This window comes from Thunnus maccoyii, chromosome 7 (genome assembly GCF_910596095.1).
Source record: "Thunnus maccoyii chromosome 7, fThuMac1.1, whole genome shotgun sequence".
NCBI lineage: Eukaryota > Metazoa > Chordata > Actinopteri > Scombriformes > Scombridae > Thunnus > Thunnus maccoyii.
The window spans coordinates 11,779,171-11,806,034 of record NC_056539.1 but is presented as its reverse complement, the minus strand read 5'-3'; the positions used below and the strand labels follow the sequence as shown (position 1 = coordinate 11,806,034).

General features: G+C 40.4%; 1 protein-coding gene across 1 annotated transcript in view; it reads left to right on the top strand.

Moving 5' to 3' along the window:
- Nucleotides 1-26,864, top strand: part of polrmt (polymerase (RNA) mitochondrial (DNA directed)) — a 50,179-nt gene that overhangs the window by 12,098 nt on the left and 11,217 nt on the right. Inside the window, exons 6-16 of the mRNA XM_042417173.1 lie at nt 2,394-2,543; nt 4,398-4,565; nt 5,077-5,247; nt 7,087-7,326; nt 9,337-10,122; nt 10,431-10,553; nt 13,419-13,541; nt 14,291-14,470; nt 15,533-15,619; nt 17,174-17,287; nt 26,434-26,486. Coding sequence (XP_042273107.1) covers nt 2,394-2,543; nt 4,398-4,565; nt 5,077-5,247; nt 7,087-7,326; nt 9,337-10,122; nt 10,431-10,553; nt 13,419-13,541; nt 14,291-14,470; nt 15,533-15,619; nt 17,174-17,287; nt 26,434-26,486 — 2,195 coding nt within the window. The remainder of the gene's footprint in view (nt 1-2,393; nt 2,544-4,397; nt 4,566-5,076; nt 5,248-7,086; nt 7,327-9,336; nt 10,123-10,430; nt 10,554-13,418; nt 13,542-14,290; nt 14,471-15,532; nt 15,620-17,173; nt 17,288-26,433; nt 26,487-26,864) is intronic.

Here is a 26,864-nt window from a genome sequence, read left to right as displayed (position 1 = left end):
TCTAAAAGCAATGAAATTAGTCACAATGATTCATTAACAAACTTAGTGGGGCCTTATGTTAAAAAGTGATAAAGATAAGAGTTATTTTTAAGGCTGATCCTTATGTGTATTTTGCGAGTCAAAGCACCAGAGAGCTGGAAAAAGCTGTCAGAAGGCTCCAGCGTGACTACGAAAGATTTGATTGTCACCCCTTCACAGCCAGACAAGCACTGGCCTATTTATAGTGAGTCAACTCTGCTTTCTAATGGGTCCTCCGCTTTCCTTGCCTCTCCTCCTCTCACCTCTCCTCCCTTTTCCCACCTCCCTTCCCCTCCTGAATCTCACATGATTCATTAACAGCTTTTTGTACAATTGCAGTATTTTTAACCTCAATCCTTGCACCTTATTCACTTTGGTCTTCATCTGAATGACATATTTTTGGTCCTCGTTATTATATTATTGGCCTGGTGTGTGTGTGTGATGGTAGCAATCAGTAGGTCATGTATTTTTATCATAAGAGTGTGGAAGTATGCCACTTAGTGAATGTAAATCAGGTCAAAATTGATTGCTTCATTACTTTTGCCTCCGATTGCATTTGTTAGGTTGACTAACTGGTCAGCTGGTTATGTGACTATGGCTGTGACTTTTTGGCGGGTTGGCTTAATAACTGGAAGGCTGTCCAAATAACTGGTCCTCCGGATGACAGAGTAGCAGCCTGGATGGTCTCTGGAGGATTTTAAATCAGTGTTAGCAGCAGAAACACAGTCTAATTAGAATATTGTTTGTTAGTGTGAAATGGAATTTTGATAAGATGTAGATTGTACAAAATGCAGTTTGATCTAGTTTCAACTTGTCATCGGAGATTGTATGGTATTCTCTCATTTGATTATTTTTTCATTTTGGAACATGCCTTTTTTATCACAATATTTTGATATTGCTTAAGAGCTATACTAAGACTAGTTTGTAAACTCCTTACTCTGCTGTCCAGACCTTGCTAATATACCTATTGAAAGGACTTTGAGCATGGCAGAGTAGGGAGAAGAAGAAAAACATTGCTATAGGTTTAGCAATTTTAATTCATTCAGTTTTATAGGTATTCAAATAAGATTACACATCTGTACTCTTCTGTAGAGTTGTTGTTTTTTTTTTTTGCTGTCTCTTGTACACCAGAAGCTGCAAGTTGGTACTTTCAAAACCATCACACCAGCACATTTTTCACCAGCTATCTATTGATTTCACCCCTGTCTGCCGATAATGAGTTGTTCGCTTCTTAGCCCATTTATTGTTCTGAAATTTTAATATTGTACAAGAGCTGTTATAGTGAGCAGTTGATGTTCCATGCCGCCTTTAACTGTCCATGCTAGGTCTCTCTGAGGCCTGATTTATCTCTCTGCAGTCTGTTGTCTGCAGTGAGCTAGTTAAAGTTCATACAGCTGTACTACATCTACTCGTGACTACAACTTTTCCACAGTGTGTACTGATTTTATCCTATGGTGTTTTCCCCCCTGACCAGCTCACTCCCCCTTAAGCCAGCAGCTGACTTTACATTTATTTCTGTTACTGTAGCAAGAGGTTTGCTAATGTCTGTCAAGTCAGTTGCATTGTAGGTAACGCAGTCAGTGTAAACCGCTTTGTTTTGGTTAGATGTAAGCAGCAGCCTATCAGGGGTCTGCTAGCAAGGTGTTTAAATTGTAAGGGGTTCATTTAATAAACCTAAATAGATACACATGGTAATTTAAGTTCTGGGCATTTCTGCTCAGTTTTAGCTTATGTAGACCAACATGTTTGCTGAATTTATTTTCCATCATGCAAATATTAACTACTTCTAGGTGTTTGACACTCATGTCCAGGCACAATGTAGTATATTTGCTGCTATGAACATCAGTGATGAAACCAACAGCCATCTGACCTCACCATCCAGGCTGAAGGTCTGCTCAGTTGAATCTTGAAAATAAACCAGTTGGTTAACTACTGTCTGATAAAGCACTCACCATGTTTCTACATCTTTTTAAGAGTTTTTTCAGAGAGTAATGATCTCTGTTTGTTTTCTAGCAATACTAAGCTGATGATTGTGAGATTGAAGCTCAGATTAGCACTCTCTTGGCAGCAGAATGAGATGGGTTTATGATTCACTCCTGGCCTGAGAAGTCTCTTAACTATGTGGCATGAATTGATCTTGTCAGGCAATGCTTATACCCAGTGTTGTGTACAAACAACTTCCAAAAATCAAATGGTCACATTTAGGTTAGAGGTGCTTAAAATAAAGGATAGGTTAGAAGTTAAAGTCTGCAAATTTTGCTTTCTGAGAGGTTAACCTCAGAGTCTTTGTCTGTCTGTTGTCTTGTGTGTGTGTGTGTGTGTGTGTGTGTGTGTGTGTGTGTGTGTGTGTGTGTGTGTGTGTGTGTGTGTTTTAGAGGGCAGACCACGAGTACCCCAAACTGGACTTTACTCAGGAGGAGCTCCAGGAGCGTTTCAAACAACAGCTCAGCATGGAGCAGGCCTGCACCGTCACCATCGACTCTGTGGAGGCTGCCAAGCCTGTCACTGAAAACATGGCCAAAATGGTAAACAAACCCACCTGTTGCCCTTCTTCATCTTCATCATAATACATACTGTGGATTTGTTGTTCTATGATGCTGAAACTTCTCAAAACATTTTTACAAAATGGAGAAGACTCTGTTGTTGATAATAGTTGTTGATAATGGTTGTACTGTATACTAGTAATATATAAATTAATTAATTTTTCACAAATCTCACTAGAAACTACCAAATGCCCTCCTTCATAGACCTGTTATATCAGGAAGTAAAAAATAATAGACACACTCTAATTCAAGAGAATGGGAAAGCTTTTCCAAACTTTTGACTGGTACTGTAACTGGCACCCAGTCTACATTTGTACTGTTGCCAAAGCTAATATTTTTAAGAAAAAAATGCAAAATTTCCCATAAACCATGTTGCTTCCAACTGCTGGCACACAATGTAAGATGCAGATTGTTGAGCGTGCATAACATCTAATCATCTAATCTCAATGATTTATTGACATTTAAAGTATGTTTTATATTTAAGTGTACCCCTTGTCTCTTTTGAGTAAAGTTTCTCTTTTCTCTGGTTAGAGGAGGAGACATTATATTCCTGTGGTGTGCCTTCTTTCCAACTCTGGCATTTACAGTCCAGCCTGGCTCGTCTGCCTCTGCAGATGGGCTACGTGGGAAGCGAGCAGGCTGAAAGTCCCTGGTGGTCAGGAAGCATTTACAGACAGGCAGGGCAGAATAATAATGTATTGTAATGGAGGCCTCTTGAGAAAACGCAGAGTCACCACTCCATCCACAATCCAGGCTGTGTCTCTTCTTCAGTCAGACTCGGTGAAACTTTTTAGCAGAAGAGTGAACATTAACGCATACATACCCAGATGTGCATGGGTGGCACAATACCTCCACAGAGACACCAACAAACCTGCTTACCACCCAGCAGCTAGAGATGCACATTTTCCTAATAAGTGTTTTATGTTAATTATGAAACGCAAAATCTATCATAAAGCACCAGAAACAGCAGGCAATGATAAAGCCGATACTTGTCCTGACTGCAGACTTAAAGAACAGTTTTTCTCCCTCATTCAAAACACAAAATATGCACTACATTGTGAGACATTGACATTTTGGGAAATATGGTGATTTGCTTTCTTGCAGAAAGTTAGATAAGAAGATCCTTACCACTCTCATGTCTGAACAGGTAATTAGCTTAGTTTAGCATTGAGACTTGGGGAAACATCTATCTTGGCTTGGAGCTTGTAACTCATTGCAAAAAATACAACTTGTCGAGCCTGGTTAGCTGTTTCCTTCACTTCCAGTCTTTATGCTAAGCTAAGATAGCCACCTGCTGGCTCTATCTTCATAATTAGAGTTAGCATTAGAAAGCAAATAAGTGTATTTCCCAACTGTGTAACTATTCCTCTAACCTCAAATCAGCTGGAATGTGATTGACAAATGATGATTGTTCATTGGTAAATTGTTTATATCCTGACTGCAGTCCCTTCTACTGGGCCAAGACTCTGTGTGAGAACAATAAAATAGATTTTTCCTTCTCTTTTAAGTCTTAGATGAATAAGTCTGTAGCCCAGTTGTGTTCCTCTTAAGAAGGACAGTCTGTTTTCTCACTCTTTCTCATCTGGAGGCATCAGACAAACAAGCCTAACCATCAAATAGAATGCACAGTCATGTTGCACAATGACTTGTGTCCAATGAGAGATGGCCCCATCTACTGCTTCACAATTTATAATGACTTTCCATTTGGTTCATGCTCTATGTGACAAACAAGGACTGCTGCAGAATTGGTAATTTTATTTATCCCGTCCTCTATGGGTTTCCTGCAGTCAGTTACCGACATGAGATGGATGACTTACAGTTGTGTTGTCCGTTTAGAGGGAGCTGCTGGCAGAGCAGCGGGCACACTGGCAGAAGATCCTCCTCCAAGCTCTGAGGGAGAGCAAGATGATCCTGGCTAAGACCAACAGCAAGGACTACAGGCTTAACCTTTATCCCTACCTCTGTCTGCTGAAGGATAGAGAGTATGTGGACATCATGATACAGGTAATACAACCCACCAAGCCCAGCCTACCGCTCAATGAAATGCCAGACAGCTAAGATTAAACACAGTCTTATCAATCTTTTGAGTCAAGAGCATTTGATTGACGACAGCTTTATTTTACTACAACATTAAAATAAAGATGTGTAGTGATATCACGGTTATCTCTCCTCTGTTTTCTCGACATTGCTGTTACATAATACGACCCAACCAATCTGGGAAACCACAAAACACAAATCAAGCAACTGACAGTGACAACAGCTGGAAAAGCATCAGGCTTTATCTTTGGCAGCAAAGGGGAGCATGCTTTGATCAGATTTGTTTGCTTCCAGCACAGACAAATACACAGGTTTTACGGCTTCAATTCTGAAAAGACCACCTTCACTTTGATTTCCCCTGTGACTGAAGGATTGCTTTTTCATTAAACTTAACCAGATCTGACAAAAGCCTGATGTGTGAGTGTCACAAATCTTTGCATCTGTTTGACCTTTTGAACTGTGTCCGACTCTTGTCCAGAGTGTTGCCAATTTGCCTCCCAGTGGAGAGTCACTGAAGATTTTAGCCAGGGATCTTGGCAACAGGGTGTACACCAAGTACTCTGTGCGCCAGAAGCACAAAAATCAGACGGTGGACAAGTTGGGCAACATTTACAACGCTTACACAGACCTGCTGGCCAAAGATACCAAGGTAAAGAAATCATCACACCACAGCCGTCTTCCTCTATGTGTACTTCTGCTTTTGCAAAAGAGAATCGCGTGTCAATTTATCTGAACAAGATGTGCTTTCATTTATTTTGCATGCGCTATGGTGCAACACGGTTGAAATTTGCAAGTGAAATTTGAAACAAAAAATGAGAGGCAGATTCGTTTTTTGATTCAGGTGTATGCTATACACAATCAAAATGTAGAAGTTTAAATGTGTAAAAACTAAATACGCCACTAACTTATTTGTATTCAATTCTAAACTCTAATATGTTTTTTAAGTAAACTGCTGGATTCCATAATGATTTAGAAAAAAACATAATAACATAACACCATTGGAAGTATAAAAGCTAAGACATACATGCATGTTGTACTGTGCAATGCAGCAAACACTGCCCGGCCTGTAAAGGTGCAAACTTAAGGACATCGCAGTTCATTGTTGTTGCTCAAGTTATATGTGAATTGTGAAAATACCATACATGGTTCTCAATTCTGACGTGCACAATCAAACAATTCACAGCTCATTGTGTTTAAACTCTGTTGAGCAGTAGTGCATTTGTTGAGCTGAAATGATATCCTTTGTCACCATATGGTTTGCTTTATTTGCAAAACACTGCGTTTGTTTTGTGTCATACCGTATGCTGCCTAATAACCCCACTGAATGAGTCAATTGTTTTACTCTAAAGTCTCAAATATTATTCTCTTTTGAAGCTAAATGTTGTTGTCACAACATTAATGTACTGTATCTAACTGAACAGTGAATTTTGTGAATCATTCTGCCAGGCCCTCAACATCAGCAGTGAAATATATAAGCAATCTAAACACTGATTAACATTTGATGGGTGTTTAATATTTGTAGCAGATAAAAAACTTAGTGACCTTGTGTACTCTGCTCATTGACATGCTGTACATTTTTTTTGTGAAGTAAAGGACTGTGTTTCCTCGATGGGATTTTACAGCCAATTTCACTGACTCAGTGTTCCACTAGTGTTGTGATGGCTCTGGTACACTGAGGGGAAAACGCTAACATCATCAAGATTATAATGAGCAAGAGCTCATTATACTCCAGTAGCTAGTTAAACTAGAAGTTATGGTGTTTGTTTTATGTGAGATGTTTTTTTTTACACGGCCTTTGTACTCATAATGATGTCTATTATGACATTTTTCCATTGTTTTTATGGCACCAAACTTTCTCACTTAGTTGTCTGAGTTCTCAGTATACACATTTACATTTTCATGGTTCTGTTGTGAAAGCTAAACCAATAAATGTTAGACTAAACTGCCTCTCACGTCAGGTCAAGCTGATTTGTATATTGTTGTAATGACATAACCTCAAGTTCCTGACACACCCCAAGCTTTCTAAAGAAAGAAACTAACCGAAGTCTAAAGAAATAAAAGAATGTCTTTTCTAAGTAAATTATGTCGTGTTGTTGACTACCATAGTTTATAACTTTTACTTTGAAGATCCATGCTGATGAGATTGCATACGATTGCTTTCTTCTGAAACAAATAATGCTTTTACTCATTGTTCTTTTCTTCTTTTGCATTGGGGTCTTGTTTTTGGCTGAATTTTAATACATCTGGGCTTTTACAGTACTTATCACGTCTTTTGAAACAGGAAAGTTATTTTTGATTGGATCACAAATAAGTGCCTGTTTTGACAAATTGTCTTTAGATGTTGCTGTGCCTTTCAACCTATGTACAGACTTTATAGCTTACTGTAAGGGGACTTTATTTTTTTTTTGGATTTTATTGTAATCATATGTCATGCTCTTGCGATATGAGGGAAAATGTCTAAATCCCACCTCTGTTCCTCTCCCTCCAGGTGTATGATGTCCTTCCCAGGGAGCAGTGGTGTAAGCTAGAAACAGAGCAGTGTTCAGGACCCACACTGCAGGGAGGCGAGAGCCAGTGGCCATACATTGTAACTCTGGAGCTGGGCACTTGGCTGGTGGATATAATGGTCAAGAGCCTTAAAATTAATAGCGACATCCTGAACCCGGCCTATGACAGGAAGCTCATCCCCATCCTCTACCACATGTATACCTTTCGCAGCACCAGACAGGTACAGTGGATGTGCAAATCCTTCAAAGCCCAGCTTATTCCACAGGGATATCAAGGAGTACATGGTTAACTGGGTGGTAGTGATTCTGCTAAAGCAGTCTTGCCAAAAAGACAGGGTACAGGGTGAGCAGTAGCACAGGTCCTCTGGGTTCTTTTTCCTCCTTAATAAAACCATTCAGGTCCAGATATCAAATACCTTTGATAACCTGCCTGGTAACAGGATTCCCAAGCATTAACCCAGACCAATAAAGATCCTTTCAACTGAGATTTATGCAGAAAAAAATGGTCAAGGATTAGAGTTAAAAGGATCTTCTGGAAACTGCAGTAACATTGTGGGTAGTATTCAAAAGGATTAAAAATAAAACACAGTGAGCTGTTCATTATGAATACTCTCTATCAGTTAAATCAAGTCATCATATTCATTTTGGCTTTTTTGAAAAATACAAACAGTACGATTAAGAGATTGACCCAGTGAAGTTGAAGTGGTTATAAAGCTGACATTTTCATTAATAATGAAAGAACCATAGTGGAGCAGAAACAAAGAAAATGTCTGAAAGCACCTGACCTTCAATTTCGACAAGACTGTCTGTCACTCTAAAGCCTGTTACCTTGTACATTTGAGCACCCTCCTATCCAGCATGAAGCCCCAAAAGAGTGTGAATTATAAAACCATTTCGCCCCTGTGAGTTGGCAGGGGGAACAGTTGAGAAAGATGAATAGGTTCCAGGCTAATCCCTTTTTTTAGTGTCCCCTTAATTGGCTCGCTGATTTACTACCATGGGATCCAACAGGAAGGTGAGGCGACCGTGTCAAGCAAAAAAAGGCGTAAAGAGAGAAAGAACTTTGGATTTTTTGGGACTTTTTGGACTTGATGCACTTTGACCAAGGGATGGGCTATAGCAGAAGTTTAGTCTTGTGAATATTTTATATCTTTTTCCCCCCCTCTTTTCTTTTCTCTTCATCCTCCCCCTCCCCTTTCTTTTTCTGTTTGGAGGTTAGCCCATCAGGGGAGCATCCTAATGATTTTACAGCACAGCGTGGCAGTCTGACTCATGCAAGCAATGCTGAGGTGTTTTATGTTTCTGTCAGGTTACTGTATTTCTCCCTTAAGATGGTCTTTATGCTCTGCCCCATGTCCTCTATGTGTGTCGAGTTAGAACTTGCAACACAATAATTCTTGCACATCAAAGCCACAGCTTGGGAGAAACTTGTGTATACCAATGTAGGTGAGTTCACATGATGTAATTCATCCCTCTGCTATGCTGCTCCTGGCCAGGGTTTTACATAATTCAATAAAGAAAACTGATAATCTTTGATGTTGAAGCTTTAGTGTGTAAGCAATATTTCAGTTACCACTCTTTAAAGTTAGGTTTTGAGTATTTTTGCCTTTAATTGATAATATAAAGTCAAGAGGCAGCAGGAGTTGTGGGGAGAGAGAGAAGGAGAGGGGCATGACATGCAACAAAGTTCCCCAGCCAAATTTGAACTTGGCCACCAGACCATTATGACTCCTCACTGAGCACTTTTAATTAAATGAAGATATAACATCCTGTTTGGTTTGGAGGTTTATGGAGCTACAGTTGGCTACCTGAGTCTTTTGTGAATGTTAGTGATCTGATATTCAATGTTGACCAGTTTTTGGAGGAATGATATCAATGGAAACATGAACTTAGCCCAGTTGTTTTGGACTGAGACGTGTAAGTGTGGGGCTCGTTCATTGTTCTCTGTATCAGTTATGATTTAAACTGCTAGGAAACATTTCCGACTCAGCTACTGGTATTTATTTGAAAATTACGCTGAAATCAGTCAGGAATGAAATTAGCCACACTCTTCACCCCACACGTCATGGTTAAACTTAACCTGATTTTGAAATAAGTGGATAAAGCGTCATTCATTTGGGTGTAATTGAAACATCGGCATCTGTTTTTCAGGGCAATCTTCTCTGTGTCTGCTCATTTGAAGTTTTCTGCCTCTAATTGGATTGCACATGATGCTGTGTTTCACCCTCCAGGTCGGCTTCATCAAGCCCCACCCTATCCTGATTCAGATGCAGCAGGAGGCCATGGAGACCAAGTTGACCTTTGACTCCTATGTGATGCCGATGCTGTGCCCTCCTGTGCCCTGGACTTCTGTGAAGTTTGGAGCTTACCTGCTGACACCTGCCAAGCTAATGCGCACAGTGGATGGGGCCACCCAACATGAGGTGTTATTGGACAAATGCCAGAACCTCCATGCAGTCTTAGACTCTCTTAACCAGCTGGGTAACTGCGCCTGGAGGATCAACAAACCCTTACTGGATATTATTATCTCTATCTTCAATGACCGCGGTAGTGAGAAACTAGACATCCCTCCTCCCCTGTCAGAAGCACCCAAAATACCTCACTTTAACCCCCAAGATCCCACTTATACGGCTAGTGAGAAGGCCCACATGAAAAGGGAAGTGATCAATGCCAAAAAGAAATGCAGTGAGATGCACAGCTTGCGTATGGATGCTCTCTATAAACTCTCCATCGCCAACCACATGAGGGATGAGATCTTCTGGTTCCCTCACAACATGGACTTCCGGGGACGTACCTACCCCTGTCCTCCATACTTTAATCACCTGGGAAGTGACGTGACTCGAGCCATCCTCGTGTTTGCGGAGGGGAAGCCCCTCGGTCCGAAGGGCCTAGACTGGCTAAAGATCCACTTAGTCAATCTGACAGGGTTAAAGAAGAGGAGCTCACTACAGGGAAGGCTGGAGTATGCCAACACTATCATGGAGGACATACTGGACTCTGCTGACAACCCTCTAAATGTCAGTCTATCTTTGTTGGTCATTTCAACCATAGCTTCATAGTTCTACATAGCATTTCTTTTTAGAACTTCTGAGTTTTGAAGTATATGAGATTACATATAGAATAATGCAAAAACAACTATTACTCTCAATTTCTGAAATATACAGATTATGGCATAACGCCTTTCTCTCTCACTTAGGTGAATGGTTACTTTAATCAGTGACAAATATCTTTCAAATATCTGACAAAACACAGAGTAAAAATAGATTTTTTTTCATGTTTATGTATGCCAAATAACGTGCCATGTGCTTGTGTTTGTCTCTCTTAGGGTAAGAAGTGGTGGATGAATGCAGATGAGCCTTGGCAGGCTCTGGCTTGCTGCATGGAGATAGCCGATGCTGTGAGATCTCCCGATCCAACACAGTTCATCTCTCATTTTCCTGTTCACCAGGTACCATAAGACAATTAAAAGAATAATGTGTTCACAGGTTTGCATAGTGAACCAAGAGGCTGTAATGTCATGCATGTTTGATCTCTGTCAGCATTATTTCCTGTCAGTCCTTTTCAGTGAGATAATATTGATTTGACAAAATGCTTTTTAAATATTGTATGAAAACTCCGCCTGTAGCATGAGTGTCTGCATATGTAGGAATTAACTAATCTGAAAACACCTTCAGCCAATCATAATTCCAGTTTATAGCCTGCTAAAAATAAGATATGCCATTCGTTCATGTTTTATAGTTCTGGTTTAGAGGGCACATCAAAGTTAACAAACCAAGACCTCCCCGACCATCTGGGGCCATTTTAATACCATAAACCTGTAGAACTAATCTTAGAAACAAGGCCATAGCTTTAGCTGTCCTTTACTGAGTATTTAAACCCCTGCCCTCTCTTACACAAACCAAAGCAACAGACAAATTGTCTGCAATAGTGTTGCTGCTGGAGACATATTTACTTTAGAATCTAACCCACTCACTGTGCCGCTTTATGTCTGGTATCCAGTTTTTTGCAGGTTAAAGTATAATCTGTGTTTGGTATAGTTGTTCAGAGTAAAGCAACAGGGTAATAACCATATTATATTGTAGTTTTTATTAGCACTTGAGTACATGGCTCTCATTTATTTTACTTTTTTAAGGATGTACATTTTATATCAATCCTTTGAATGATTGTTAGTTGTACCTGCACCAATAAAAGTGCAAGTGGAAATAATTTGCCTGATTCCAGTCTTCAAATATGGATTTTCTCTCATATTTTTAAAAGAAAAAGACAAAAATACATAGTACAATGTGAGAGCATATAGCAGTGAATGTAGCACCTCTTCCCCCTGCTGTTTTTAAGGACAATAGCTCCAAGGTTTTCACTAAGTGCATCTTTGAAATTCAACCTACTTAGTGACTAGAAATGAAAATTTCCCTTCAGGATAACACTGGCACATTTAAATCATATTGATGTTAATTAATGTGTACTGTCCCTGATGAATAAAGTAAAGTAAGGAATCTAAACAGCCAGAGGGAGTCAAAGGAGTCCGAGTCCACATTTGAAATGAGATTGTTGTGGAACTGAAAGTTGGACAGGAATGTGGCCAACGCACTGCAATGTTTATGCTAGGCTTTTTAATCTTGCCTGACGGGGTGAATACAGGACATTTCCAGTTCCCGGATACACTTAATCTCATCTAAACTGCTCAGTCTAGTGGATAGCATAAATCATTACACTCTGTATAAGATTAGGGCAATGTTAAACCTATAGGCAAGAGAAAAGAGAATTCCACACACTGTCCTTTTACTTGCAATAAACTTAATTAAAGATACAACATTTCAGTCCTTTGACCTTCATCAGGTTAAACTGAGGAATAAAGAACATCCCAGGCAGATGTAGTCAACACCTCCTCGGGTGAGTCCAGTCTGGGACCATAAGCTGTCAGGCAATCAGTCCCACAGTCTGAATGTATTTAGCCTATTAAAACACACCTCCCACCATCAAAGATGGACATTCCATATATGAATTTATATACAAGCATTGAATAATATAATTAAAATTAAAATCAATTTACCCAAAATAATCTCTTCCAATAGTGACAATAATGATGATGATGATAATAATAATAATCATAATAACGACAACAACAACAACTATAATTATAATAATTTTCGCTGTTTAGGCTATCCCATAATTATAACTCTAAATAGGCAGTAGGTTACCACAATACAAAATTTAAATAACCACATTCAGTCATATAATAGTAGAAATAGACAACAGGAAAAACATATGAATATAGAAAAATCCATTTAATCTCACAATTGAAATACATAAACATAGGGATGATGAAGATAATGTGCAAAGATCATCCAAACAGGGCTTCACTATCTGGGAAATAGAAGAAAATTCATCATTAGTGGACAAATCTATAAATATAGTAACAATAAAATAAGAATTCACAGCATCTTATTAAGTAGAAACTCATCATTAAGACCTTTGGGGGACAATGTGGTCTGTAATGTGAAGATCCAAAAAACTTCACATCTCTTTAGTAACAGGTTATGTTGACCACCTTTATAGATTTATCCACTAAAGCTGAGGTGGGAGGTGCCTTCTAATAGACTAAATATGTACAGACTGCAGGCCTGACAGCTTATGGTCCCTGATTGGCCTCACCTGAAGAGGTGTTGGCTATATCTGTCTGGAATGTTCTTTGTTCCTCAGTTTTACCTGATGAAGGTCTAAGGACTGAAACGTTGCATCTTTAATAAAGTTTACTACAAGTTAAATGACAGTGTGCAGGAATTCTCTCTTCTCTTCCCTGTGGGCAATTCCTCCCACGCACCTGTCTTCAAGAAACTGAAAGCATGCATGAGCCTTTAGAGTTAAGATCTAGAGATGTTAAACTTAAATCAATTGTGTAAAACTCTCCATCTGATGCCAAATCCAGTCCAGATGTTGCTTAGAATGAAGCCATTAATTCAAGATGCTTTGAAATGGTTTGATAGTCTTATGTTAAGTGTAGTATTCACTCTGTGGCTGTGGGCTGTGGGACATGGCAATATGTTGTTATGAACTGATATTCAACCAAATAATTTCCCACATCTACTGAGTTCCTGTGATTCATCTTGCCCTTTTATCCTTTTTTCTGTTTTATCTTTCTCTCTTCACTTTGTTGTGTTTCACCTCTGCTTTCTTTAAATCGTTAAATCGTTCTTTGTCCTGTGCCCTCTCCTATTTGGTGCTGATCTCTGTAATTCTTTCTCTGTGTCTGTTCTCTCCTCCTCCACATCATTGCTTTAATCTGCCCTTCCCTTCTACTCCCCCTCTCCTCCAGGACGGCTCCTGTAATGGTCTCCAGCACTACGCCGCTCTAGGCAGAGACGTTATTGGTGCCACATCAGTCAACCTCATGCCCTGTGATGAGCCCCAGGATGTGTACAGCGGAGTAGCGCAGCAGGTCAGTACCAGCGAACTGTTCTTGGTTTGCACTGATTTGTTCCCCTTCTTTGAACTGAAGGACTTGAAGTTGCACGACATAACTAAATCGCGACTGACTTCACTTGCAAAGGCACACTGTAGGTGCTCAGCTGTTAATATTCAGATGACTCACTAGATCCCATAATGAGTGACACACTGAGCACTGCCAATATATTTTAGGTTTGTCAGTTTAGGTCTTGCATTAAATAGTGCTTAGTCTCTCATACCTTGCATCAAAGTGCAGTGAAAATAGACTATCCATATCCAAAGGCTCAAAGGGCAAGTGTGCGTAAAATGCAATCAAGGGACCCAGTTTGCTGTGAATCTACTTATTTTTAGGGAGAAACAATTTGACGTTAATTGTGTTGCACAGGCGGCAGGAATCACAGTGTGCTGAGGAAGAAAAGTATGTCCCAAGCCAAAGCCTTCCAAGGGCAGCGACTGTAACTGCAAAGTATATTGTGGTGTTGTCAGTGAGCCGACAGAAAGCAGAGTACATTTCACTGCAGGACACTATCTCACTGTCATATTTTTACCTCTGGACATTGCAGTTATTGTTTGATGATACTGTAGATTATATCAGGGTTGTGAAATAGCAAGCTTCCTGGATAAATAAATCTTGTTTACTTGCAAGGATAAATTGTACAATAAGTAAAAGTGGCAATAATCATGTTATCGGAAACTGTGTTAAGCATTTCTGCCCACATGCAACGTGCCCATGTGTTTCAGGTGGAGGAGTTCCGAGCGCGGGATGCAGAGAATGGCCTGAAGATCGCTCAGGTCCTGGAGGGCTTCATCAGCAGGAAGGTGGTCAAACAGACCGTGATGACTGTGGTGTACGGGGTCACACGCTACGGGGGACGGCTCCAGATAGAGAAAAGACTGAAGGAGATTGATGAGTTCCCCAAGGTACAGTAGCAGTGGAGGGTGATTGTTGTGGTGGTGGGTGGGGGGGGGTGGGGATTCCTCGCACTGCATACAAATTTTATTTTTAGCGTGGTATCAGTGTGGTAAGACAGAGTGGCCTTTTAGTACAGGATCTCCCCTATATGGGGCATTTCTTACATACAAATGAGCCCAGATGGACTCATAGTGAAGGATAAGGTCTTCTCTACTGAGGTCTGTCCTGCTAAAGGCAATAAAGGCGTTTATTGCACAGTGACTGCATGTAATTTCATAACATTTGATCATGCACCCAATAGGATTCCAGTAACTTTGACCTTGACATTACAAGTCCCACCACACTGTTTCCAAGTGAGCTGCATGGAGCAAGAACAGAAGTTTATTTTAGCCAAGTTTATTTACAATCATATTGCAGTGAAATAAAGTATTGCATGGTTGTATCAGTGAGGCCAGGAGTGAAATCAAACAGTAGATATATTTGATATCCTGCGCACAGCCGCTATGAATCTATTTTTAGTTCAAAACAATTGCACTTGATTTGGTTCACTGATGGACACACCATTCCTTTGGAATGACACCATGGCAGGAGAATGGAGACATTTAATCTTCTTACAGCTCTGTAGTGCTTATTATCTGTCAAATAGCTATATATTTCCTTACAGTAGTTGGAGTTAATCTCATTGTCTGTATAGATGGCATCAGCATGATCCTGCTGTCAGTGTATCTACCATCTCACAGCCGGAATATTGCGCTAAATGACTTCTGCATAATGTCCCTAATTGTTTACATGGGAAATTAGGGGGGAGTGTAATTGTGACTGATTACGGTGGGATGTAGGGGGATGAGGCAGCTCCTAGCGAGGAAGAGATCATGTCTCTGTAATGATATGAGAAATATACCACTCTCATTCACCTCTGCTACTTCTATCATTTATATTTGAATTATACTTGTAATTAACAACAATTACAAGTGAAAAGAACTTTGTACTCTGTTTATTGTTCAAGTTGAAAAATGCGTGTGTGACCGTGTGAATAAATACACAAGCATAATCATGTCTTGTATTTCCAGGAGCATGTATGGGATGCATCTCATTACCTGGTGCGTCTGGTGTTCAGTGGCTTAAAGGAGATGTTTACAGGGACCAGAGAGATCCAGGTGGGTTCATTACACCTGCTTCTAGTCAAATACACACACAAAAGTATCTCATCTAACATATTACCACCAATATAAACTCACACTGGTCTGTTACTAATTGCATAACACAGTTGACGTTAAGTAAAAATATTGCATAATAAGAGTTCCCGCTCTTTTTTTCCCCCAAGAATCTATACCCACATGCAGTAAACACTATTTCCTTTCAAGTTGTAAATAAGCGGACATTCACATAACATTACACACACTCATGCAGGTATTAAAACTTTTTTTCCATAGGAAGGTGGATGGAACAATATAGAATAAATCCCATTTCTACTACTACTGACCTACTATTGCATATAGTATGTGATTGTTTTTCTATTAATGACTAGTTTACTTCACTATCACCCTGGCAACGGCACCCATTCATCACATAGGCTCCATTTATAGATTTAGGACGTGCACCTGGTGGGGGATTGTATATTATCTCCGCAGGCAGAGAGGAGTCTGGGAAGTAAACAGAACCACCACCCGCTGCTGGTGTTCATCCTTTGGGGAATGTGTAGGGACAACCCAGTCTGAGATGAAAAATCCCCCTTCCCTAATACCGCGGTGCTGACCCGGTGCTCTTGTATATCTGTGTGTGTGTGCGCGCGTACCTGCTGCTTTTAAATAGGTCACATCCTCTCGCATGTTGCATCAGTGATTTGAAGTATGAAGGAGAGAGAGGTAGCTGATCAATCCTCAGTGCTGTCATCCCTGACCTGTCTTACGTTCCCTGTACTTTTCCCATTTATTCCGTCAACACTGCCTCTCATTCTCTTCAAACCGTGCTCCCACTCTCTGTCCACTCCTCACTCTCCCCTCTCTGTCTGCTTCTTATCAGTCTATGGATTAACCAGTCAATCTCTCCAGCCATCTATTAATCTCTGACTCCCGTTTCTTTGCTTTCATGCTATCTTTATTTCATTGTGACCGGGAATAGATGTAGAGCTAACAGTGATGATGAATGGAGCAGCTTTGGGCCACACTGCTACCTCGAGTTGTTAGGACATATTTATCTTTCCTACAGCTCTCTGTGTGCCTGTATTTGTGTGCGTATGTGCGAGGAGGCACTTGTGGGACATAAATAGGGCTTCCGTTCTTGGAGACAAACTGTGCCAGATGCTTATGCAAACAGCACTGTTGCACTTGCAATTTTTAGAGTAAGCAACAACTCCTTACCTGTTCCTCAGCGAGTACGCAACAATTGTTTGCAGCTCTGTGAAGTAGAGCAACAGACTTATATGCATAGATCAACAGAGAAGTTTTATTTGTTGGTCCAATCGCAACATGGTGTCTTTGTATTTATAGCCTGATTTATTAAATCCTCCACCGAGCAGAACATCAGCCAACTGTCCGAACTCACTGATTTGAACTTGATTGCTCTGTTGTCTAAATTCACACACAAACACAGCAAATAGGCAGGTGTTCACTCTCTTGATTGATGAAGTGCTATTTTTTTTTTCCTGAGTATGCTCTTCAATCCAGTGTGCGCCCTCACTTCACCTCAGCTGGCATCCCCTTCTGTTGCAGGATTGGCTGACAGAGAGCGCCAGGCTCATCTCCAAGTCTGGTCACACTGTGGAGTGGGTGACACCGCTGGGTTTACCCATCATCCAGCCCTACCACCGCACACGTAACCAAGTGGTAAGTCTTGTCAGAAAGCACATTACGTTGTAGAGCTTGCACATGATTTCACACATTAACAAACAGTATTCTTTTCAAGAAGTGTTTGTGATATTTCTGTAGCTTAACTAGTACACCTGGTAGTAGTATCAATGTCAGTAGTGGGAGGGTTTACCTGTTATCTTGATGCTGAGCACCAACTTGTTCAGCATTGTGTCATCATTTGCTGTATGACAGACAGCTTGGCCAATTAGGGGCCTGTCTTCATTTTCTTCATTTCTTCAAATCAATTTCTGACCTTTCTGAGGTTCTCCACTTGTATCTTCACTTGTTGGTCTTGCTCCTCGCTCTTTATCACAACTTTGACAACATTCTCAAATAATCCACAACCGACCTTTTCATAGCACACACTATACACTTTTCAACACAGTACTCATTTATCTCCTCCTTGACATACTGACCATTATTAAACCCCTCTAAATAATATTTCCATGAGGCGGTAAGGTGCTTTGGATCATCACTTTTACAATAATCCTCATTTCGCTGTGTAATTTCCACTCATTACATTTCATTGGACTTTGATGGAATTTCTGATGAAGCTAATAATAAATCAGGCTGGCCAGCCGGCTGTGAGGCAGTTGGTTGGTTTTAAACTGCGGACATCCAGTCACCTAGCACACACATTCGGTATGAGCTGCAGAGGGCAAAGTATAAGCACTGACAGTAAGAAGAACAGCAGCTTCACTAATAGATCAGCTTATAACAAGCTACGAATCTTGTTTAAATTCTGTGTTTTCATCTACCAAGAGCAAGCTGTTGTTCTCACACAGCCAGTCCACAAAATTGTGCTTTACTTATTGTGGTCTGGAAAGAATCAGGAAGCATTTGCTTGAATTAAGGGGACTGCCAATGTGCACAGTCCAAAATTAATTAGCATGTGATTTGATCAGCCTTTTTTTCAACTGATAGATAATTGACAAGTGCTCTCATTGGCTCACATATGAATATGAACCCTTCCAGCACCTCACTGTGGTGTAGAGGTTTTCCAAGGGGCTTCGGGATTTCTTGACTGTAAAACAACAAAAAGTTGATTGTTGTGGTTGTAGCTGTGTGATAGGCTCACAAACTGGGATTACTTCAAACATCCTGTGAGCCTGAATAGGACATGTGGACATAGATAATGGATGGATGGTTCTGGTTGTCACTGAGTCGTTGGTGCTTAGTAGAAAATCATAAAACAGTGGTGGTCATCATCACTATCTGAACCACTCCAAAACAGTTTGCTGCTGGATTTTTGTTGATAATGATATCTCAAAGCATATAGTGAGATTGTGGGATATACTGTAGGCTGACTTTGGATTTAGTGTGTCCACAACCCAGTACTTTGTTTTTGCCACAGATTGTTTTTATGTTCTTTCAATTAACTCTCTCCCTCTCACGTTCCCTCCGCCTGTCTTCCCTCTAAAGTAATAATTGTCTTAGTCTTTTTATATGCAAGGCACCCAACCTATCATGGAGCTTTAAGCACTGGATGCTTTGTGGGTGGAATGTCCCAGCTGGGCTTTCCAAGTCTCGATAGGTTTGGTGCATCAGTGCACAGCTGATGGTGTATTGTGATTGCTGTGAGTGGCCCAACTGTAATGGAGCTCAACAACATCGGTAGAGTTTTTCGTCACTATGGAGATCCTGACTGAAGTGCGTCTTGGAGATAAAATGTCTGAGTGCCAGCACGTCTGCAGATAACGTGCCTCTGTGAGTATGTGTGTGTGTACATGAAAAGAAAAAGCCTACATATGTGTATGTGTGTGATTATATAAAACCCGTTTGACCTCTAATATCCTCAAGCTCATTAACTAAGTGAAAGGAGGAGACAGACATATAGCACATGCCAAGCACAGACAGGAAGCCCATAGGCAGGCCTAGCGTGCAGCCTGCTCTTTTAGTATGACATCAAGCAGAAGGTTGGCTTAGAGGGGGAGTGACACCTCATAAGCAGGTGCAAGAGAGCGAGGGTGACAGATGGTGGTTCCCCTGTGGGTGCATCTCTGTAGATGTAGTAGGGCGCGTTCCCTTGATTTGATCTGCTTCTTTTAATGTCCAGCCGGGACAAGGAAGCTGATTAGCCTCTGCTCTTTTTCAAGACCCTTAGATGAATAAATGAATGAAGGAAGAGACGGGTTTACAGATGAATGAGGTTTTTAGCTTACGTTTCACAGATGACTTTCTTCATCCCCCTGCAATAATTCTCTAATCCAGTTGCATCATTGGGCAACAAAAATGAAACTAACTTGCAGAAAGGTCACCTTTTCCCTACGTAGCTGGATTAAATTCAATCTCCCAGTCTCCTCTCTGCCTCTTAAATCCAAGGCCACTGTGTTTCTGGGGTCGTTAGTAATTAGACTCGAGATAGGATGGCAAGATGAGCCGTGATGCAAAGTAGGAAAACCAGTAAGTGTAAATTTAAAGTAGCTATAGTAGCACCACATAATCAGACAAGTTTGTGTCTTTGTGTGAGCATGTTTGCGGATGTGTTGTCGGTTCTGTTCGGTGTGTGTACAGGGATGAGTACAAATGTCGATCTGTGTAATCAAGTATTTTCCATGGCTGATGGGAGGTGAGGAAATTAGAGTGGGAAGGAGTAGCTGAATGGAGCATGAACATACATCAGGGTGGCTGCCTAACAGGATTGGGAGATACTAATCGGATCAGAGGTCACTCTGGCTCAGATTCCTTGTTTATTTTTTTCATTCCCCCTCCCAGGCAAGGTTACAGTGAAATCTCGCTCTGAGCTAATGGTGACACGGGGGAGTCGTCAGCTGGATTGGCTGGATTTGACTGGATTTGTGAGTTTACAGTGTGATAAAAAGCTTGTGATCTATTGTCCTCTATGTGGAAAGAATCGGTTAGGTTATTTTGGGGTTTTTGGTGGTAATTGGTGATTTCCCTGGACGGTTAATGTTCTATTAGTGTAGTAAAATGACAATACAGTGCTTATAAATAATTTCCACCCCTCTTGGAAGTTTTCATGTTATGTTAATGTGTTTTTTGAACAACAGAAAAAGACTCTTCAATGTCAACATGACAACAGGTCTCTACAAAGTGATCTAAATTAATTACAAATCTAAACTGTTTGCATGATGATCAGCCTCCAATTAAGTATTTAGTAGTTGCATCTTTTTAGTTACAGCTTCTGTGTGAATGGGTTTCTATCACCTTTGCACATCTGGACAGTTTTTCCTCTTCTTTGCAAAATTGATCAAGCTTTGTAAGGTTGCTTGGGGATTGTGAGTGAACCAGCCTTTTTTCCACAAGTCCAGCCACAAATTCTGGATTGGGTTGAATTCCTTGGTGTGTGCACTAAGTGCCGAAATAGAGCACTGTCAACAATCTGTCTACAAAATGAATGCCTTTTAAATAAATGTTTTTTTAAAAGATCTTTGTTACTAATAACAAACCCAGTTAGTTTGTTTAAAGATTTTTGATTCTATTCCAGTCTTGTGTTGCTACCTTGCTAAACAGATGATTCCTTCTGTCTGTCTGGCTTACGTTTCCTTTGTATAGAAGCAGGATTACAGCAGAGTTGGTGAAAGTCTCTACAATCAGAATGAGTCTGCTTTTCATTCAAATTCCGGGGAACTATTTATCTCTAAATGTCGACATGATGCCCTCCGTGGCTCCTTTTGCCTTGGAACAGGAGCGAGCCGTTCCCGGGGGTTGCATGGTGTTTCGTTGATCTTGCAGAATCTTGTGGCATTTTGAGGTGAAATAATAAATGCAGTTTGAGTTTCAAGGACATCCCCGAGAGGCAGAAAAAGAAAGTTTGGAAGAAAGAGTGTCTGGAAAAGGTCAGTGGAAGTGTGGCAAGACTCAGGGGTGTGTGTGTGTGTGTGTGTGACTATGAGTCTGCAGCTGTCTTCATCTGTCTTCAAAGGAAGAGGCGAGGTAGAGGACCAGGTACCCCGGAACAGCGGAGAGAGAGGGGAGGTGTGGGGTGTAAAGGAGAACTGCTTCCACTTGAATAGATGAGACGTGTGTTATTAGCCACTAGGTGATGAATTGGGATTCCCCTCTTAGCAACTTGGCTTTTATGTGGTTACTGATGGCTGTTGTATCCATGACCATCTGTAGTGCAGCTCTCAGATGATTTAGACTACACCAGCTTATTCCCCACAGACACACAGCAGGCTTAGCCAAGTTGTCATTCATCACAGCCTCAGGGTTTGTGTCAGGTCTTGTACACAGATCATGCACGCATGCATTATAATGAACAGTAGTACAGTGTTACGGTAGTGGCCTCATTTACAGCGTGGCAGTCCATTACTCACACCAAAGGTAACCTCCATTTCATTCACCCTCACCTTCTTTTTTACGTCACAGCTTCACCTTTTCCTCTCTCAAACCTGTTAGGACACCAAGAGGGGATGTAAAGAGGAAAATGATGGACAGATCTCCCCCCAAGTCCTCCTAGAGAAATGATGGATGAGATAGAAGCCATGGCAGAAACTAATGGGGTTTTACCACACCGCACTTCTATTTTAAAACCATTTCTTGATAATTGTGCGATTCTGTCATTCATCACGCAGCGACCTTCAAGCAATCAACTAGAACCACTAAACCTAGCAGCTTGCTGGCTCCATGAACATAGCGTTAATACACTTCCATCCATGTGAACACCTGTCACTTTAATCCCTTTATACTGTGCCTTTTTTTTTTATTCATGCAGCTAATAATTTCATAAGGATGTGGCTGTCATAGAAATATTAAGTACAGAGAAGTGCAGTCTACATAAATGCTGCCTTATTATCAATAAAGCACCTCTGAGTTTTTTTCTTGTATCATCGTAATGTAGAGTTGAATCAGTTAATTCATTAATTGATCAGTCGACTGACAGAAAATTTAACGGAAACAATTCTGATCATCGAATAATGATATTCTCTGGTTTGAGCCTCTCAAATGTGAAGTTAAATGTCACATTGGATAAAGAAAAGAGAAAAGTGATCGACAGTTGAATCAATAATGAAAAATTGTTAGTGAACAATTTTTTTGGAAACTGACCAACATTTTTGACCATTTTTGACATTCTATAGACCAAACAACTAATCAATTAATCAAGAAAATGATCACAGATGAATGGATATTGAAAATAATTGTGAGTTGCACCTCTAATTAGTGATGAAAAACTGTGGTATAAATAATGTGAATCAATGTAGTTACATGAAATCTCAATGCTGAGCAAGATCAAATACGTGTCTTTCCTTTAAAAATAACAGACAGGCTGAAGTTTTAAGGTCATCTAAGTTGAAAACTGAATGATGGAACAACTATTAGAACACTTGACAGCGCTTATGGTGATTTTGCTGCAATATGGAGACATTCATTCACAGCTGTAAGCCTTATATTCAATTAAAACTCATCTGGAGCACTCTGTCAATATGTCAGTGGACCGGTTTGAAAAAGTGTCACCTGATGTCATTATAAATGGAGGTCTTGATGCCCCGATTTCCAGCTCAGCAGTTTTTTTAATGCTTTCTCTGCTAAAATCAATAACCAGAATTATTGAAATAGCACGCTGTAATTCAGCTCTGAGGTGCTTTTTTCCATTTCAAACGTGTGAAAGTACCTCCCCATCATGGCCCGCAAGATGTTTCTCTCCTCCTAAAACCTTCACGGCACCCAAGAGAGCATCCCACACGAAATGTTTGGTTTCCAGCTTTCCAGGAGGTCATTATAGAATCAGAGGCTGAATGGAGAAGAGTTAGAATTGCAGAGGAGTGTGCACTTCAAAGACTCTCTGTGTCCTCAGTGTTCATACCACAGAGAGGCAAGCGAGATCAAATAAAAAAGCTGTACATTAGCACCAAACACATGCAGGGCTCAACAATAAGGCTTGTCTGCTTGTCTGGGACAAGCTGATTTTTTGTAGGGCAGGTGGAAGAGAAATTTACTTGCCCCACCGGACAAGTTAAGTCACAAACAAACAAACAAAAAAACAGTGTGTCTTCATGTTATGTGCCATTCATTACTTGGCTATTTAGTTAAATGAATAATTTCAGAATACCAATTTGAAACTAATGTTTTCCCCATGATACGTCCAACTCAGAGTGGGATAGCTCAGTGCGTAGGTTGTGTGCATAGTGAGTGTGCGGTTGAGAGAGAGAGAGTTAAGCTAGCGACCGGAGCAGAGTATGAAGTTAGCAGTGTAGCTGTGAATGTAGCAGTGCAATATAAGTACAGTTTAGGCTATTTGTCAGTGAATAAATGGTACAACTCCTCAAGACCCAAGCCAAGTCCCCGTGTCTTGCTTGCCACCTGCTGATGAAAGTGAAGGGGGTTAGCCCTGAAGTTAGCAACAATGGGTTAGCCTAATCTGATCAGGCTCACTTACAGTAAGGTGGTCTGACCTTTAAGGTGAATCAGCTATTCTCAGTTTAGTTACAATCGCAGTCGCTCCTAAACAGAGAACAGAGAAATTTCTTGCTGCTGAGTCTCTCCCCAGTTTTGCTCAGCACCCCTCACTGTGTCATTTTTACCCAGACAAGTGACTCTTGTGCCTGGACAAGTGAAACGTAAATTTACTTGTCAAAAAGTTAATGTCGAGCCCTGACATGTTATTAAAGGCTCCAATTGGTGTCAGAATAATAGTGGTCATGCAGTCCTCTCCTGAAGACAACAAATTTGGAAAATGTGTGAAATTGGCGGCATAGAGCACACTAAAAATTGATTTATATTTATCCATCTATTAACTCTTAGCTTATCTTTCTCTGACTTGCTGTAGGGCTAAAGCCTATCCCAGCATGCATAGCTGTAGATGAGAGGCAGGGTGCAATCTATAGTATGGGCAATTTAGACTGAAAAAACCCCACACAAATGCATGTATACCTCACACTGAAAGGCTCAGTTCTAACCACTGAACCGCCAATTGATTTGTTTCTCTTTATTTTGCCTGTTTGTGATGTAATTCCTTGTATTTGACCTAAAAAGAACAAACTGAATGCAAATATGCCCCCTTGCGAACCCATTAATAAATGGGAACAAACACATTTTCTATTCATTCATATCACCGTGGGTAAATCCTGTTCTGAACAGTAACTACCAGTAATGATGTCTAATGACTTTTTAAAAGCACACTGATTATTCAGAGTAAAACATTTCCCCATCAAAGCTGCTTCCCGTCATTGTAAAAAGGACTGTATTTCTTCTTTGGACAGATATGTGTTTTCCTGAACTAAGATACATTAGTGTAAGCTGAACGCAAGGTAAACAGACTAATGGAATGTGCTCGCATTGACGAGAAGTTGGCCGCCTGTTGCCAGTCATATCTCTTCCCTGATAGTAGCCTGTCTTTCCCACCCAGGCATGGTTCCAAGGGTCAGAGAAAGACTGCCCCACCACAGATGCCTTGGCACGGCTGAGTGGACGGACCCTCAAGGCTCTGGAGATTAGAGCACTAAGTCTTTTCTCCACCAGGAACAACTGTCAGTAAAGGCTGTGGTTTTGGTCTTAGGGAACATGATAAAAATGACTGAATAAAGAAGATAGCAGGCTCACAAGGAGGCATTTGCCTGATGCCTTCACAGTGTGCATACTGGCAAATAGCTCGCTGTGCTTAATTTATCCTTCCTCTTGCACCGATGGTTAGTTATTACAGTTAAGTGGATAATGGTCCTATACAAGGGATTTTCTCATCTAAAGAAATAGCAGAGATTGTTTAATTGAAGAGTTAATATGTTCCATTCATGTGTGCTCTGTGCCACCTCCCCTCTTTGAGTTTTTCCTCAATTAATCAAATCTAATCAAATCATGAGTCATGATGGCTGATGGCCACCTACTTTTAATGAGCCGTAATTCTGTGGCATACTCTTGGTGCCTCACCGGAAACTACATTTTTTTGATGCAGCTTTCCCTCCTTCATAGTCTTCTTTTTTCACTCTCATCCTCACTTTCGTATCTCTCTTACCTATTCATGGTGAAAGTGCGTCACTATGAACGAGCTCTATTTCCTGCCCTGTCTATGTGTATTTGTATGTAGATGCATCTGAGTGTGTGTGTGATGTGAGAACAGATGATAATCTAAATAGCCACTTCATGTCTCCATTAAATAGTATATTTACTTCCTTAATGTGATGTTTGCTAATTCCTATCGAAACAAGATGTCAGGGTGGGACATAACAGCTAGAGATTATTCTAACTATAAACATCATCATTAACATCATTGAAGCAGAAACAGAAAAGGGGATTTCTTAAAAAAAAAAACTGTGATGGCTTATTGGTTGGGGTTTTATTTACACTTACTTTTGCAGAATGAGGTCACCATTAAAGACTCACTGGTTTCTAGGTGACAGTGACAAGAGACAGGTTTCCAGGAAATAAAGTCCTCATTTCATTTCCGCACAATGTAGCTGCCTTGCATCAGTGTTTGAGCCAATGTCCACTAAAACATGCAAACATACTGTAGGATGCTGTAAAATAACTCTTCATATACATGGTTAAATAAAAAATGATAGAATAACCGTTAATCCCAGTTTGAATTTTTTTTATCTGTCTAATAATATAGTAAAAGTAAAGCAGAAAAAAATAGTGAAGCAGATTCACAGCTGTTAGGGGTCAAATAGCTATGTGTTGAGTTTCTGTGCTACCTGAGCCCTTGTTACCACACCGTCCTTGACCTAGATAAGCAGCGGGAAAATGTAATGTGGATAGATGTGTCTGTGTGTTACCAAGCGTGTTTTCTCTTGTGCATTCGGGTTTTATTAGAGTTAGAAAACATGTTTTTTCATGCTATATGACAGTGTCACATTTACATTTTCTTGTTCTACCACTCCGTCGAAATCAAAGTATATCATCCTGAGGCAAAGAGAAATATTTAAACGTCATAGTTACATCGATACATTCGCTTGAAAATCTCAACAGTAAATATGTTATCATTATATACCAATTTCCTTTCAGCCTGGTGTATTTAAAATCTTTAAAAACTTTGCAATCTTGACTAGAATCTGAAAGTTCAGCAGGTTTGTGGTATGCAATGAAATCATGGAACTCTTTGTTTTTATTTATTTTGAATAACACACTTGAGTCAAGAGTTGTGTCTGGACTTCAGGTCATCATCAATGTGATGGAAGTGAGGTTATTAACTCTTTCATTTCTTTGTCTTTGTTGTGCCTCTCCAGCTGAAGAGTACCATGCAACATATCAACCTCCAGATCAGCCATGACACCAAAGAGTAAGTTTCTGTATCCAACATCGGTTTCTACTTCTGGTTCTCCACTCTCATACTAACACCGACCCACAGCACATGTAATGTTACATCATGGTTGGCTCTCATGGTGCTCATTGACATTTTATGCTGAAATGTCACCAGTTAGTCTGATATTAGTGACCTGGAACAAGGACAGGGGACAGTTGGTAAGAGAAAATGTATTTACAACAAGTCTTTTTTTCTGAAATTGCCTTTTGCAATCACAAGTTTTCAAAATGTAGCTTCAGACCATTTGACAACTTTCTATTTAACTTTAAGAGGTAATTGGGAGTAGAAAGTAGAGCTCTCCTGAGGCAATTAGCTTACATTTTCACTAATATCAGCTGCACAAAGCACTGTCTC